This window comes from Pan paniscus, chromosome 9 (assembly GCF_029289425.2).
Source record: "Pan paniscus chromosome 9, NHGRI_mPanPan1-v2.0_pri, whole genome shotgun sequence".
NCBI lineage: Eukaryota > Metazoa > Chordata > Mammalia > Primates > Hominidae > Pan > Pan paniscus.
Genome location: NC_073258.2, coordinates 78,167,108 through 78,180,282, shown reverse-complemented (window position 1 = coordinate 78,180,282; position 13,175 = coordinate 78,167,108). Strand labels below are relative to the sequence as shown.

Sequence of the window (13,175 nt, the reverse complement as noted above, 5' to 3'; positions counted from 1 at the left end):
TTTTAGGACTCCATTTACATATATATAATACTGCTTGATCATTGCCTTACAGGTCACTGATGCCTCATTCTTTTTGGTTTCAGTCTTCTTTCTATGCTTTCATCTGGATATATTCTAATGCTACATCTTTAAATTCATTGTTCTTTGCATGATCTGCAATATCTGATCTGTTTTAAATTTCATGCAATGAAATTTTCATTTCAGTTATTATATCTTATCTCTAAATTTCCGTTTTTTATACCTTGTATGTGTATCTTCATTATGTTCATGTTTTCCTTTACATACCTTGTTTACACCTTTATAATTTTGTTCTACACTGTTTAACACCCTTGTCTATGAATTCTGTTATCTCTTTCACTTTTGAGTTTGTCCCTGTTGAGTAATTCCTCTTCCATATGGTCACATTTTCCTGCTTGTTTATATCTCTAGTAAGTTTTGATTACATGCTGGACTTGTAGTTTTACATTGTTGGGTGCTATATCTTGTATCCTTTAAGGTTGGTCATTTTCTAGCAGATAGTTGTTACTTCCAGACTAGTTTGGTCTTTTCTTTTGAGGCTTGTTTTTAAGCTCTTTTTTAGAGGATCTAAAGTGGCTCTAAGGCCATTGTAGTTCTAAATTATTCCCCCCCCACCACCATTTTTTTTTCTGAGACGGAGTTTCACTCTTGTTGCCCAGGCTGGAGTCCAGTGGCGCGATTTTGTCTAACTGCAACCTCCGCCTCCCAGGTTCAAGCATTCTCCTGCCTCAGCCACTTGAGTAGCTGGGACTACAGGCGTGTACCACCATGCCTGGCTAATTTTTGTATTTTTAGTAGAGACGGGGTTTCACTATGTTGGCCAGGATGGTCTTGATCTCGACCTCGTGATCCGCCCACCAAAGTGTTGGGATTACAGGCGTGAGCCACCGCGCCCAGCCAATTATCCCCTTTTCTAAGGTGTGATCTTCTGGAGTCTCTAAAGAATGCCTGTGTAATTACTGAAGACTCTCCTCTCTCGCTGGATGGAACTTGAATGATTCATACCCCTGTGCAAGCTCCGATTGTCTTAGAACTGTCTGGTAATATTTTCTTTTCTTAGAAGTTGTTCTTGCCAAGCTTCATAGTTTTACTCTGTACACATACAGATTGATATTTAGCCATACACTTACGGACTTTTGCATATTTTCTTGGAACTGTGTGTTTGTTTTTGCATAACTCTATCCTTTATGGGACTCTAGCCCATAAATTCTAGCTGTCTTGGCTCCCCGCTTACTCTAATCTCTTTCTTCTCATTTCAGCAAGACAGCTAGGTCCCTTTTAGGTTCCCCCACCCTGTACTGAAATTCAGTATTCACCTGCAGGAAAGAAGCCTGGGTGATGGAATTGCTTATGTCATTTTTTTTTTTGCTTTTCTCAGAGATTGTAGTAATATTATGCATCCTTTTGTCCATTAACTGAAAATAGTTATTTCCTTTATTTTGTCCAGTTTTCTAGTGGCTTATAGCAGAAGAGTAAGTTCTAAGCCTTATCTTCCTCATTATAGATGTTCTCTTCATAGATATTTTAATGAGAAAGGGAGAGATAGTTTCATAAAATCAGAGATTCTCCAAAGCAAATTGCAGATAGAAGAACAAGGAACTTACCTTATGATACTATCTGATGTGGAAAGTCTAGGACCAGAAATATTCAGTGTAGGCTGGGCACGGTGGCTCATGCCTATCATCCCAGCACTTTGGGAGGCTGAGGTGGGCGGATCACTTAAGGCCAGGAGTTCGAGACCAGCCTGGCCAACATGACAAAATCCTGTCTCTACTAAAAAATACAAAAATAAGCCAGGTGTTGTGGTGCATGCCTGTAGTCTCAGCTACTCGGGAGGCTGAGGCAGAAGAATCACTTGTGTGATCACGGTTGTGGTGAGCCGAGATCATGCCACTGCACTCCAGTCTGGGTGACAGAGCAAGACTCCGTCTCAAAAAAACAAAAACAAAAACCAAGCAAACAAACAAAAAGAAATACTCAGTGCAGTGCCTAGCTGGGAAAGGGTCAGAATAATACAGGAAAACTGTGTGGACACCTGCTTAGTATGGTCCTGGAACCTGAGGACCTTGCATCATCCCTACCTCCATTCACTTTATTTTCAGGCCACTACTGTGCCTGCTGTTTTCCTAATGCCAGAAAGCCCCTGAATAGAGAAGCTAGTCTTTCACCATCACTAATGTGATTATATATCATGAAAGATTGATCCCTAGAGCAGAAAAATATTGACACCAACGTGTAAATGACTGATATGTAGCCCTTTTCTAAGATTTGAGAGGGAGTAAGGAGCCCTAGTGACACTTGTGACCTTGAAGGACTTTCTGGGGAGCCTGTCTACCAAGGTAGCTAAATTCAGCCTATCTACCCCTGCCCTTCTTTTCTACCTCTGCCTCAGTTATGATCATGTGCCTTTCCTCATGCATGACTTTGACCTGAAAAGAACAACCAATATTGGGGAAGTTCAGCCAGAATCTGCCTTCGAGAATCCTGCCTTCTTCAACTGGGATTTCCTATCGACTCTGAATGCAGGCAAATGGTTTGTAAAACCAGAGGTAAGACACATTCCCAAGTTCCACAAACCTGCATTGAATTTTTGTAAGAGATCATGTGCTGCTCCTGAAAATAAAGGCCATAGATGAAGATAGGCAAGTATCCACACGATTTCATCCCAGTTTGGTAGCAGGACTATAGTATTGGCAGGAGGGCTTTTTCAGTAATGAAGTGAGTCTAATTGCTGCTTTCTACATTCACTAGAAAGTCTGAAGACAAACTTGTAAACTTACCCTTATCTTGTAATTTCTTTTTACCCAAATATTTCATAAGCTTTTACAGTATGGCTAACATGTACATAACATTTTCCTAGATGAGGCAGACTAGGACATATATTTTTGATTTTTTCTGCTTGCCATTCAACAAATATTTATTGAGCACCTAATGGTACAAGGCACATGGAATATAATGGTGAATAAACACACATCCAGCCTTAATGGAATTCACAGGCTAGTATAAGAAACAGACAGTTACTATACATTGTGATAAGAGCAAAACGAGTTAATTTCAGGTTGCTTCGGGAGCACACAAGAACAACTTCTAACTCAGACTGGGGAATGTAGATGGGAGATTCTGGAAGGAGATGTATAGGCTAATAATGGATGTGGTACAGTATAAAGCATGTGCTGTGCAGTGTACAGTGTAATTTTGAGGCAAGTATGAATGGTTCCTCTGGAAGAAGTTGGGGAATACTTTATGCACAGCTACCATTTGAGCTGAGGGAAGATCATTACCAAGGGGAAGCAAGGGCAGTAATGATGATGTGTTTCAGAGATTATCCTGGAGCAACAGGGTGTGTGTGTGTGTGTGTGTGTGTGTGTGTGTGTGTGTGTGTGTGTGTGTGTGTAGGAGAGGGAGGGAAGGATAGAGGAAAGGAGAGGAAGGAAGAGGGGTAGGAAGTAGATGAGCGATAGATTGGGAGAATAATCTGGAAAACATGTTGATGGGAGATTATGGCAATGCTTACATAACAAGTTAAAGAGTTTAGAATTATCTTTGAGTGTTTTTAAGTGGGTAAAAAGTCAGAATTGTATTTGATAAAGGTCAAGCCTACTTTCTCAAGATAGATTAAAGAAAACAAAACAACCTACGTTTTCTAGCTTATTTTATGACTAGGAATTCATGTGACCTAGGTTCTGACCAATCAGATATACTCATTTGAGACTTTGATTTTGAAAATAAACATCTCAACAAGATAGATAGCATGCATCCATATTGCTAGCACATGTGACAGCAGAGATAGCAAGGTGTGAGGGTCAGCTGTGGTAATAGCTCACTTATACGGTAGTAGTGTAATTAGGAAAAGAAAAGGGATTTTTGATTGTGTACTGGTGGAATGGAATTTTATTTATGTTTGATGTTAATCCTGAGGGCCGTTTGATCATGTTTCATGTAAAAATAGGGAAAAGTGAAGAATTATGTACAGATGGACTTACCTACTGTGTTTGTCCATTTCGTTTTGCTGTAAAGGAATACCTGAGACTGGGTAATTTATAAAGAAAAGAGGTTTATTTGACTCATGGTTCTACATGCTCTACAAGCATGATACCAGCATCTGCTCGGCTTCTGGTGAAGAAGCTTTTACTCATGGCAGAAGATGAAGGGGGAGCAAGGCATGTCATATGGCGAGAGAGGGAGCAAGAAAGAGAGAAGGAGGTACCAGGCTCTTTTCAACAACCAGCTCTTGCTTGAACTAATAGAATGAGAATTCACTCATTACTGAGGGGAGGCCACCGAATCATTCATAAGGGATCTGCCCCCATGACCCAAATGCCTCTCACTAGGCCTCACTTCCAACATTGGAGGTCACATTTCAACATAAGATTAGGAGGAGACACACATCCAAACTGTATCATCTACTGAGACTCCACTTCAGATTCATTGTATTAATTAGTATTGATATAAGAAATAGCTGAAAGTGGATTTGTTATTACTGTAGTTACTCAGAATATTTGTCCTCATAGGAGTACATAGTCTATCCATGCTATTTCCATATATGAAAATAATGTGATTACTCTGATATTCTAGGTTTCTGAGTATATGTAGCTTCTGCAATATGTCTCATATATAGACACATAAAAACTAGAGGTGCTCCATTAGGATGTATATATTGAATTAGTTAGCTATAGTTAATATTTTGGCAAAGGTGTGTTCTAGATGAAAAGCCTATTGTTGTATCTGATGTATAATATAAGGCTGATAAAAGTCTTATTAGGATTTACAGAATTAAACTTACTCCTAAAATTGAGCCAAAGTTTCATCAGGCTGAGATGTTTGATGGAACAGTAGAGTTGATGAATTTTAATTAATGGATGCTTTTTCTTGGTCGTTATTGGAACTTAGTGGTCCTTATTGCTGAAAGACAACAGTTGTTTCTCATGTCAGCAGTCATGGTTAGCTACCATGTGGGAACCATGAATTTAATTTTTTTCATAATTCTATGTACATTCAGAAACATTTAATACTTAATAACTTATTAAATAGCATCCTTATTTTTAGTTTTCTTTTTTTATATTTATTTATTTATTTTTGAGACAGAGTCTCGCTCTGTAGCCCAGGGTGGAATGCGGTGGTGTGATCTCGGCTCACTGCAACCTCTGCCTCCCGGGTTCCAATTCAAGCAATTCTCCTGCCTCAGCCTCTTGAGTAATTGGGATTATAGCTATGCGCCACCATGCCCAGCTAATTTTTTTGTATTTTTAGTAGAGATGGGGTTTCACCATATTGGCCAGGCTGGTCTTGAACTCCTGACCTTGTGATCTGCCCACCTTGGCCTCCCAAAGTGCTGGGATTACAAGTGTGAGCCACCGCACCCAGCCTTATTTTTATTTGTTTTGAAACGGAGTTTCACTGTCACCCAGGCTGGAGTGCAGTGGCATGATCTCGGCACACTGAAGCCTCCGCCTCCTGAGTTCAAGCAGTTCTCCTCCTTCAGCCTCCTGAATAGCTGGGACTACAGGCGCCCGCCACCATGACCAGCTAATTTTTTGTGTTTTTAATAGAGGGTTTCACCATGTTGACCAGGCTGGCCTCGAACTCCTAACCTCAGGTGATCCACCTGCCTCAGCCCCCCAAAGTGCTGGGATTACAGATGTGAGCCACTGTGCCTGGCCTTAGTTTTGGTTTTCAAACATTTCTTCAAAACTGTCTCCAGTTTTGAATGTTTGGGTTAGTTGTAAGTGATAGGGTTGGATCCGTTATTGCAGTGACTTTTGATAGGCATTTTTTAGGATTAATAGCTCTGTTTTAGCATGTTTAGGGTGTTTAGGTGCTTTGCTTGTAGCATTTAGTTATCCTACTTCAATGGCTACTGAAGAGCATCCTGAAACCTGGGGTTCAAATATGGTTGTCTGGAGACTTTATCTTTAGGTTTGATCGTGGAGCTTTCTTTGCTTTCATGCTGTATGGTTAGAAGGTAGTTGAAATGGTGTTATCATGTGATTTAAAAGATTTGGAGATTTGGGTAGTTTTTTCCATAGTGAAGAAATTAGTAAAGATTATTCTGATGATTCTTTATTGGTTGGGTATGATTGTTGATTGATCATGGTGGTGAATTGGTCATTATTTATTAATGTATTTCTTAGTCTTGAGATTATTGTGAAAATCAAGTAGTTAATCTTATAACAAAATAAGAATAGATACAGACATTCTGGGAGTTGATACTGGAAGCTAAACTGAATTCCTGTTTCTTTAGCCCAACCAACACTTCCGTGGAACTTTGTTATATCCTTTTGTGAAAGTATAATTATAGAAATGATAAAAATATAATTTTCATGCAGATACATAGTCGGCATGAGTACAGGTTTTATTTATCACATTAATGAAGGAACAGGCAGGATGACAAAACCCACTCAAAGGAGAAATGACAGCAAGATATTCAACTAGAAAATACTAGCACTCATCCCTTCCACAAAGACAGCCAAAACAATAAATAAAAAAACATATTTTAATGAAAATAAAGGACAGCACCAGAGTACATCAGAGGAGTAACAGAAACCCTGGTGAGCACAGAAACTCAGGAGACCCACATAGAGAATGGAAGGAAACAACAGGACCCTGCCACCTCATCCCCGAGCTGAGATCAGCCAGGAACCAGGAGGAACTTCTCTCTATGGTGAAAAGGTAGGCAAGGGGATCCCAGCAGCCCCCAGCAACAGCTTGGACCCCTATTGGGGTCCCCTGCAGTCCTCACAGGCCCTAAGCCCAGCTGGGGTAGCTACCTAGAGGCCATACAACTGTGTTCCCCTCAGAGAAGGAGCCAGCTGTGCCTGCCCTGTGGCCTACATGGCTACTGCGCAATGCCATCTTGGAACTACTCACATCTTGCTCCAGAGGTGAGTAGCCACAGCACCCCTTCGTCCCTTATGCTAAACTACTGGGGAACCACCCCAACAGAGTGGCCTAACATCCCCAGGCCAAGCAACTGTTACACCTTTCTCTGTGGAGCCAAGCAGCAGATAGAACTGTTTCACCTACCCCTCCCCCTGTACCCTTGGGCTAGAGATGGAGCTGTGTACCCTTTCCTGGGGATATGGTGCTTTGGCAGAACAGCTCCATCTACCTCTTTCAGACTTGGCTATGCCCTGCCACTGGGGTCCTGAGTTGAAACTGTGCACTGCCCTCTCAAGGAAAAAGTACTTTGTCAGAGCCCTGTGTGGCAGGGAAATGGTGCCTGGGCTGCTCAGAACAGTCAGGCCCCCAAGGCCTGAGTAGAGTGGCACATCAACCCTTGGAGAATCAATGTTTTGGCTGAGCTGAGCAACTGCACGTTCCATGGCTGAGCTAACATAGTACCCTTCATCCCAGGGAAACAAACCAGTGTCTGAGGAGAGATACCCGACCCTACAGGCCAAACAATTGTAGTACCCTGCTTCCCTGGAGCTGGACTAGCTCCCTAGAGTCTAAGCTGCTGAGATAGTGCCATCCCTAAGGAATGGAGTCACATTGTGCTGCTTCTTGCCCCCCAGGACCCAAACAGCAGCCATACTGGGGTACTTGGCTGCTGCACTTGGCCTCACAGAGTCTGAGATACTGCTGAATCCTACCATCTTAGAGTCTAGTGTTGCCACTACATGGTGCCTCATCCCAAGGCACCCAAGCTGCCACTGAGCCCTGTTGGCTCAAGCTCCCAAATTATAGCCATACCCTGTGCCCTAGGCTCAAACCTCCAGAACATACCTTCTTCCTTAGAGTCAGTCCAGGGCTATTCCCTGCCTAGCAAGAGTGGAGTCACAGCTACAGCCTAACTTCCTGGACTCAAGCTGCTAAGGGGTTAGAGTCTGATGGTGCGGGCAACCTATGTCCAACTCTGCCACAGAGAGTGAAAGGTTCACAGAGAGGGCAAATAGGTTTGTGAGACTCTGATCCTAGGACTCTGCCAATGTAAACATTTGCACCTGGAATCCAGCACCATGGCAGTTGATTGTAGGCCGTGTCAGACCTGACGCCAAGAGGGATCCCCTCAGTGAAGTCTCCTCATTGTAGGGAAAACAAGAATTGGAGAACCCCAAAAGCATTTGTGGACCAAGGACATTAACAACATACACCTCTGCTGTTGCGACAACAAATTTCCACACCCCTAAGCCACTGAGGTGCCCACAGTTTTTGCTGACGTTGAATGCAGCCAAAGAAGCTGCACAGAGACTATACCACTGCACCTACCCAGGAACAAAGTCACCACACCCTTCTCAACTAGTGCACTAAGACCCAACTGCAGGTGAAAATCTTTCTCTAGAAAAGCCACTCTAGAAAGTTTAGAAGAGGTGATTATTCCACCAGATGCATAGACATTAGCACAGGGGCACAAGAAATGAAAAAGCAAGGAAATATGACACCACCAAAGGAACATAATAACTCTAGTAACAGACCTGAACGAAAAGGAAATAAATGAATTGCTGGAAAAGGAATTCAAAATAATTACCTTAAGGAAACTCCATGAGATACAAAAAAATAGACAATTCAACAAAATTAGGAAAACAATTCATTATGTCAATGATAAATTCAACAAAAACATAGATACAGTAAAAAAGAACCAGCCGGATGTGGTGGCTCATGCCTGTAATCCTAGCACTTTGGGAGGCCGAGGCGGGTGGATCACCTGAGGTCAGGAGTTGGAGACCAGCCTGACCAATATACTGAAACCCTGTCTCTACTAAAAAACACAGAAATTAGCCAGGTGTGGTGGCATGTGCCTGTAGTCCCAGCTACTTGGAAGGCTGAGACAGGAGAATGCTTGAACCCGGGAGGGGGAGGTTGCAGTGAGTCAAGATCACACCACTGCACTCCAGCCTGGGCTACAAAGCAAGACTCTGTCTCAAAAAAACAAAAAAACAAAACAAAACAAAAAACCCAAATGGACACCCTTGCAGCTGAATAATTCAAGTACCAAAATAAAACAATATAGTACAGAGCTTCAACAAGAGACTTGTTTCAGCAGAAGAATCTCTGAGCTTGATGTGTCATTTGAAAATTACCCAGAGGAGAAAAAAAGAAATGAGAATGAAAAAGAATAAAGAAAGCCTACAATAAAGGACACTATTAAGCAAACAAATTTTCATATTGTAGATGTTCCTGAGGGAAAGAGTTGGAAAAAGCCATAGAAACACTATTTAATGAAACAATAGGTTAAAACTTCCCAAATCTGGGGAGAGGGGTGGACATATAGATCTAAGAAGCTCAAAGGTTCCCAAATAGATTCAATCCCAAAAGATCCTCACCAAGGCATATTTTATCAAATTGTCAAAAGTCAAAGACAAATAATTCTAAAAAGAGCAAGAGAAAAGCATCAAGTCACATATAAAGGAATTCTCATTAGACTGACAGCTGAAACTATCCAGACCAGGAGAGAGTAGAATGAGGTATTCAAAGTACTGAAAGAAGAAATATTGCCAGCCAAGAATATTTGACTCAGTAAATCTATTCTTCAGAAATGAGGGAGGAAGTCTTTCCCAGACAAGCAAAAACTGGGGAATGCAAAACCGCTAGACTAGCCCTATAAGAAATATTCAAGGGATCCCTGCATCTGGAAGCAAAAAGGTGATAATCACCATTATGAAAACATGCAAAAGCATAAAACTCATCAATAGAGCAGATAGGCAAAGGAGAGAGAGAGAAAAAAATCAAACCTTTTATACTACAGAAGACCATCAGACTGAAATGAAAAACAAGAAGAAACAAAGAATATACAAAACAAACATAATACAATTAACAAAATGACTACAGTAAGTCATCCCCTATTATAATAACCTTGAATGTAAACCAATTAGTCACTTGAATGATACAGACTGCCTGAATGAATAAAGGAAATGACTCAACTATATGCTGCCTACAAAAAACTCACTTTGCCTGTAAAGACACATACAGACAGAAAGTGAAGGGATAGATATTCCATGCAAACAGAAACCAAAAGCAAGCAGGAATAGCTATATTTACATCAGATAAAACAGAGTTTAGTTCCAAAACTATAGAAAGACAAAGAAGGTCATTATGAAATAATAAAGGGATCAATTCACCAAGAAGATGTAACAATTATAAATATACAGGCACTCAACACTAAAGCACCCAGACATATAAAGCAAATATTATTAGATTTAAAGGGGGAGAAAGATTCCAATACAGTAAATGTTGGTGACTTTAACATCCTACTATGGGCATTGAACAGCATCTAGACAAAAGATCAACATTGGATTGAAACTGTACTTGGACCAAATGGACCTAACAGACAATTACAGAATACTTCATAAAATAGCTATGGAATACACATTCTCTTCATCAGCACATGGAACATTCTCCAGGACAGACCATGTGTAAGGCCACAAAACAAATCTCAACAAATTTAAAATAATTGAAATCATATTAAGTATCTTTTCTGACCACAATGGAATAACACTAGATATCAATGAGAGGAACTTTCAAAACTGTACAAGTATATACACCACAAAATACTATGCACTTATAAAAAAGAGTGAAATCATGTCCTTTGCAGCAACATGGATGCAGCTGGAGGCCATTATCCTAAGTGAATTAATACAGGCTCAGAAAACCAAATACTGCATGTTCTCACTTATAAGTGGGAGCTAAATATTAGATATACATGAACATAAAGATGGCAACAATAGAAAATTGGGACTACTGGAGGAGGAAGGGGGCCAGGGTTGAAAAACTAACTATTAGGTACTGAGCTTAGTACCTGAGTGATGGGTTCATTCATACTTCAAATCTCAGCATCATGCAATATACCCAGGTAACAAACCTGCACATGTACTCACTGAATCTAAAATAAAAGTTAAAAAAATAAATTTTATTGGCTCAAATAAAAGAGAAAATGTAAAAATCAGATAATACTGTGTTTATAAAATTTTATGTCAAATTTAAGCTTTTTACAAATAAGATGTTATTTTTAAAAACTGTACAAATATATGGAAATTAAACAACATGCTTCTGAATGATCAGTGGGTTAATGAGGAACTTAAGGAAATTTAAAAAATTTTTGAAATGAATGAAAATAGAAACACAACATACCAAACCTTATGGGATATAGCAAAAGCAGTGTTAAGAGTGAAGTTTATAGCAATAAATGCCTACATCAAAAAACGTAGAAAGATTTCAAATAACATAATCACGTATCTCAAGGTGTCCCCTTGAGTTTTTTAACTCTCAGACTTGTCCACACTAATCCTCCAGGAATTTGTCAATGATGGTTCAAGTTTTCCTACCCGAGCACTGGTTTCCTTAGTGGTTTCCATTTGTTAGGCTCATTCTGGTAAGCTATGATTCATCTCCTTTCACCTGTGTCTCCAATTTTCTGGGCAGCAGTTTGCCCTGTGTCCTCACCTCTATTACAGATCCAAGAAGAGTTGTTGATTTTTCATTCTGTTCAACTTTTTACTTGTTGTTAGGATGGAGTGACAGCTTCCAAGCTCCTTACATGTGGAACCAGAAACCAGAAGTCTATTTGGTTATTTTTTGAATCAATATAGTAACGTTCATATGAGCTGTAATTTGATAATGTGCGATAGAACCTTCTGAGGCTTCGAAAAACAATTTGTCTGTAGTACATTTCTTCTTGTGGTTCTTTTTGCAAAGTAGCTTCCTAATTTTTTTTTTTTTTTTTTGAGATGGAGTCTCGGTCTGTTGCCAGGCTGGAGTGCAGTGGCATGATCTTGGCTCACTGCAACCTCTGCTTCCCGGCTTCAAGCGATTCTCCTGCCTCAGCCTCTCGAGTAGCTGGGACTACAGCCACACACCACCACGCCCAGCTAATTTTTTGTATTTTTAGTAGAGACAGGGTTTCACCATGTTGGCCAGGATGGTCTCGATGTCTTGACCTTGTGATCTGCCAGCCTTGGCCTCCCAAAGTGCTGGGATTACAGCTGTGAACCACCTTGCCCAGCCTCTAATATTTAAATTTATAGGGGAGAGGTCATGAGTTCGAGACCAGCCTAGCTAACATGGTGACACCGTCTCTACTAAAAAAAAAAAAAAAAAAAAAAATTAGCCGGGCTTGGTGGTGGGTGCCTGTAATCCCAGCTACTCGGGAGGCTGAGGCAGGAGAATTGCTTGAACCTGGGAGGTGGAGGTTGTAGTGAGCTGAGACTGTGCCATTGTACTCCAGCCTGGGCAACAAGAACAAAACTCAAGAAAAATAAAAATTAAAAATAAATAAATAAATGTACAGGGAAAGTGCCATAGAGAAGAAAGAGATGTTCTTCTGACAATGGTCTCAAAGTAATAGTTTTATTTTGGGACATGGAAAAAGACAGGATTGTTAGATACTCCCACTACTTAAGTGGTTGTAGTACTCTGGTGATCTGATTTTTTTATAGTAATGCAATTAATGGGAGATGTGGTGGTGCCCATATCAACAAGAAAATTGTATTGTTGGCCGGGCATGGTGGCTCACGCGTGCAATCCCAGCACTTGGGAGGCCGAGACAGGTGGATCACGAGGTCAGGAGTTCGAGATCAGCCTGGCCAACGTGGTGAAACCCTGTCTCTAGTAAAAATACAACAGTGAGCTGGGCGTCATGGTGCATGCCTGTAATCCCAGCTACTTGGGAGGCTGAGACAGGAGAATCACTTGAACCTGGGAGGCAGAGGTTGAAGTGAGCTGAGATTGCACCACTGCACTCCAGCCTGGGTGACAGAACAAGACTCCGTCTCAAAAAAAAAAAAAAGAAAAGAAAATTGTATTGTTGTTCACATGTAGTTACAGTTAGTTCTTATCAGAATCGCCTATTCAGTGGAATGTTTCCTTGATGTGGCATCATTGGACAGGTTTAATTGTCCTTCTATTTCTTTCTTTCTTTCTTTTTTTTTTTTTTTTGAGATGGAGTTTCACTCTTGTTGTCCAGGCTGGAGTACAATGGTGCGATCTTGGCTCACCGCAACCTCTGCCTCCCGGTTCAAGCGATTCTCCTGCCTCAGCCTCCCAAGTAGCTGGGATTACAGGCATGTGCCACCACAGCCGGCTAAATTTTGTATTTTTAGTAGAGACAGGGTTTCTCCATGTTGGTCAGGCTGGTCTCGAACTCCTGACCTCAGGTGATTCGCCCGTCTCGGCCTTCCAAAGTGCTGGGATTACAGGCGTGAGCCACCATGCCCGGACTTGTC

General features: G+C 41.0%; 1 protein-coding gene across 1 annotated transcript in view; it reads left to right on the top strand.

The window, feature by feature from the left end:
• GDPD4 (glycerophosphodiester phosphodiesterase domain containing 4) overlaps window positions 1–13,175 on the top strand; it is a 68,227-nt gene that overhangs the window by 24,151 nt on the left and 30,901 nt on the right. Inside the window, 1 exon segment of the mRNA XM_024930827.5 lies at window positions 2,411–2,567. Coding sequence (XP_024786595.3) covers window positions 2,411–2,567 — 157 coding nt within the window.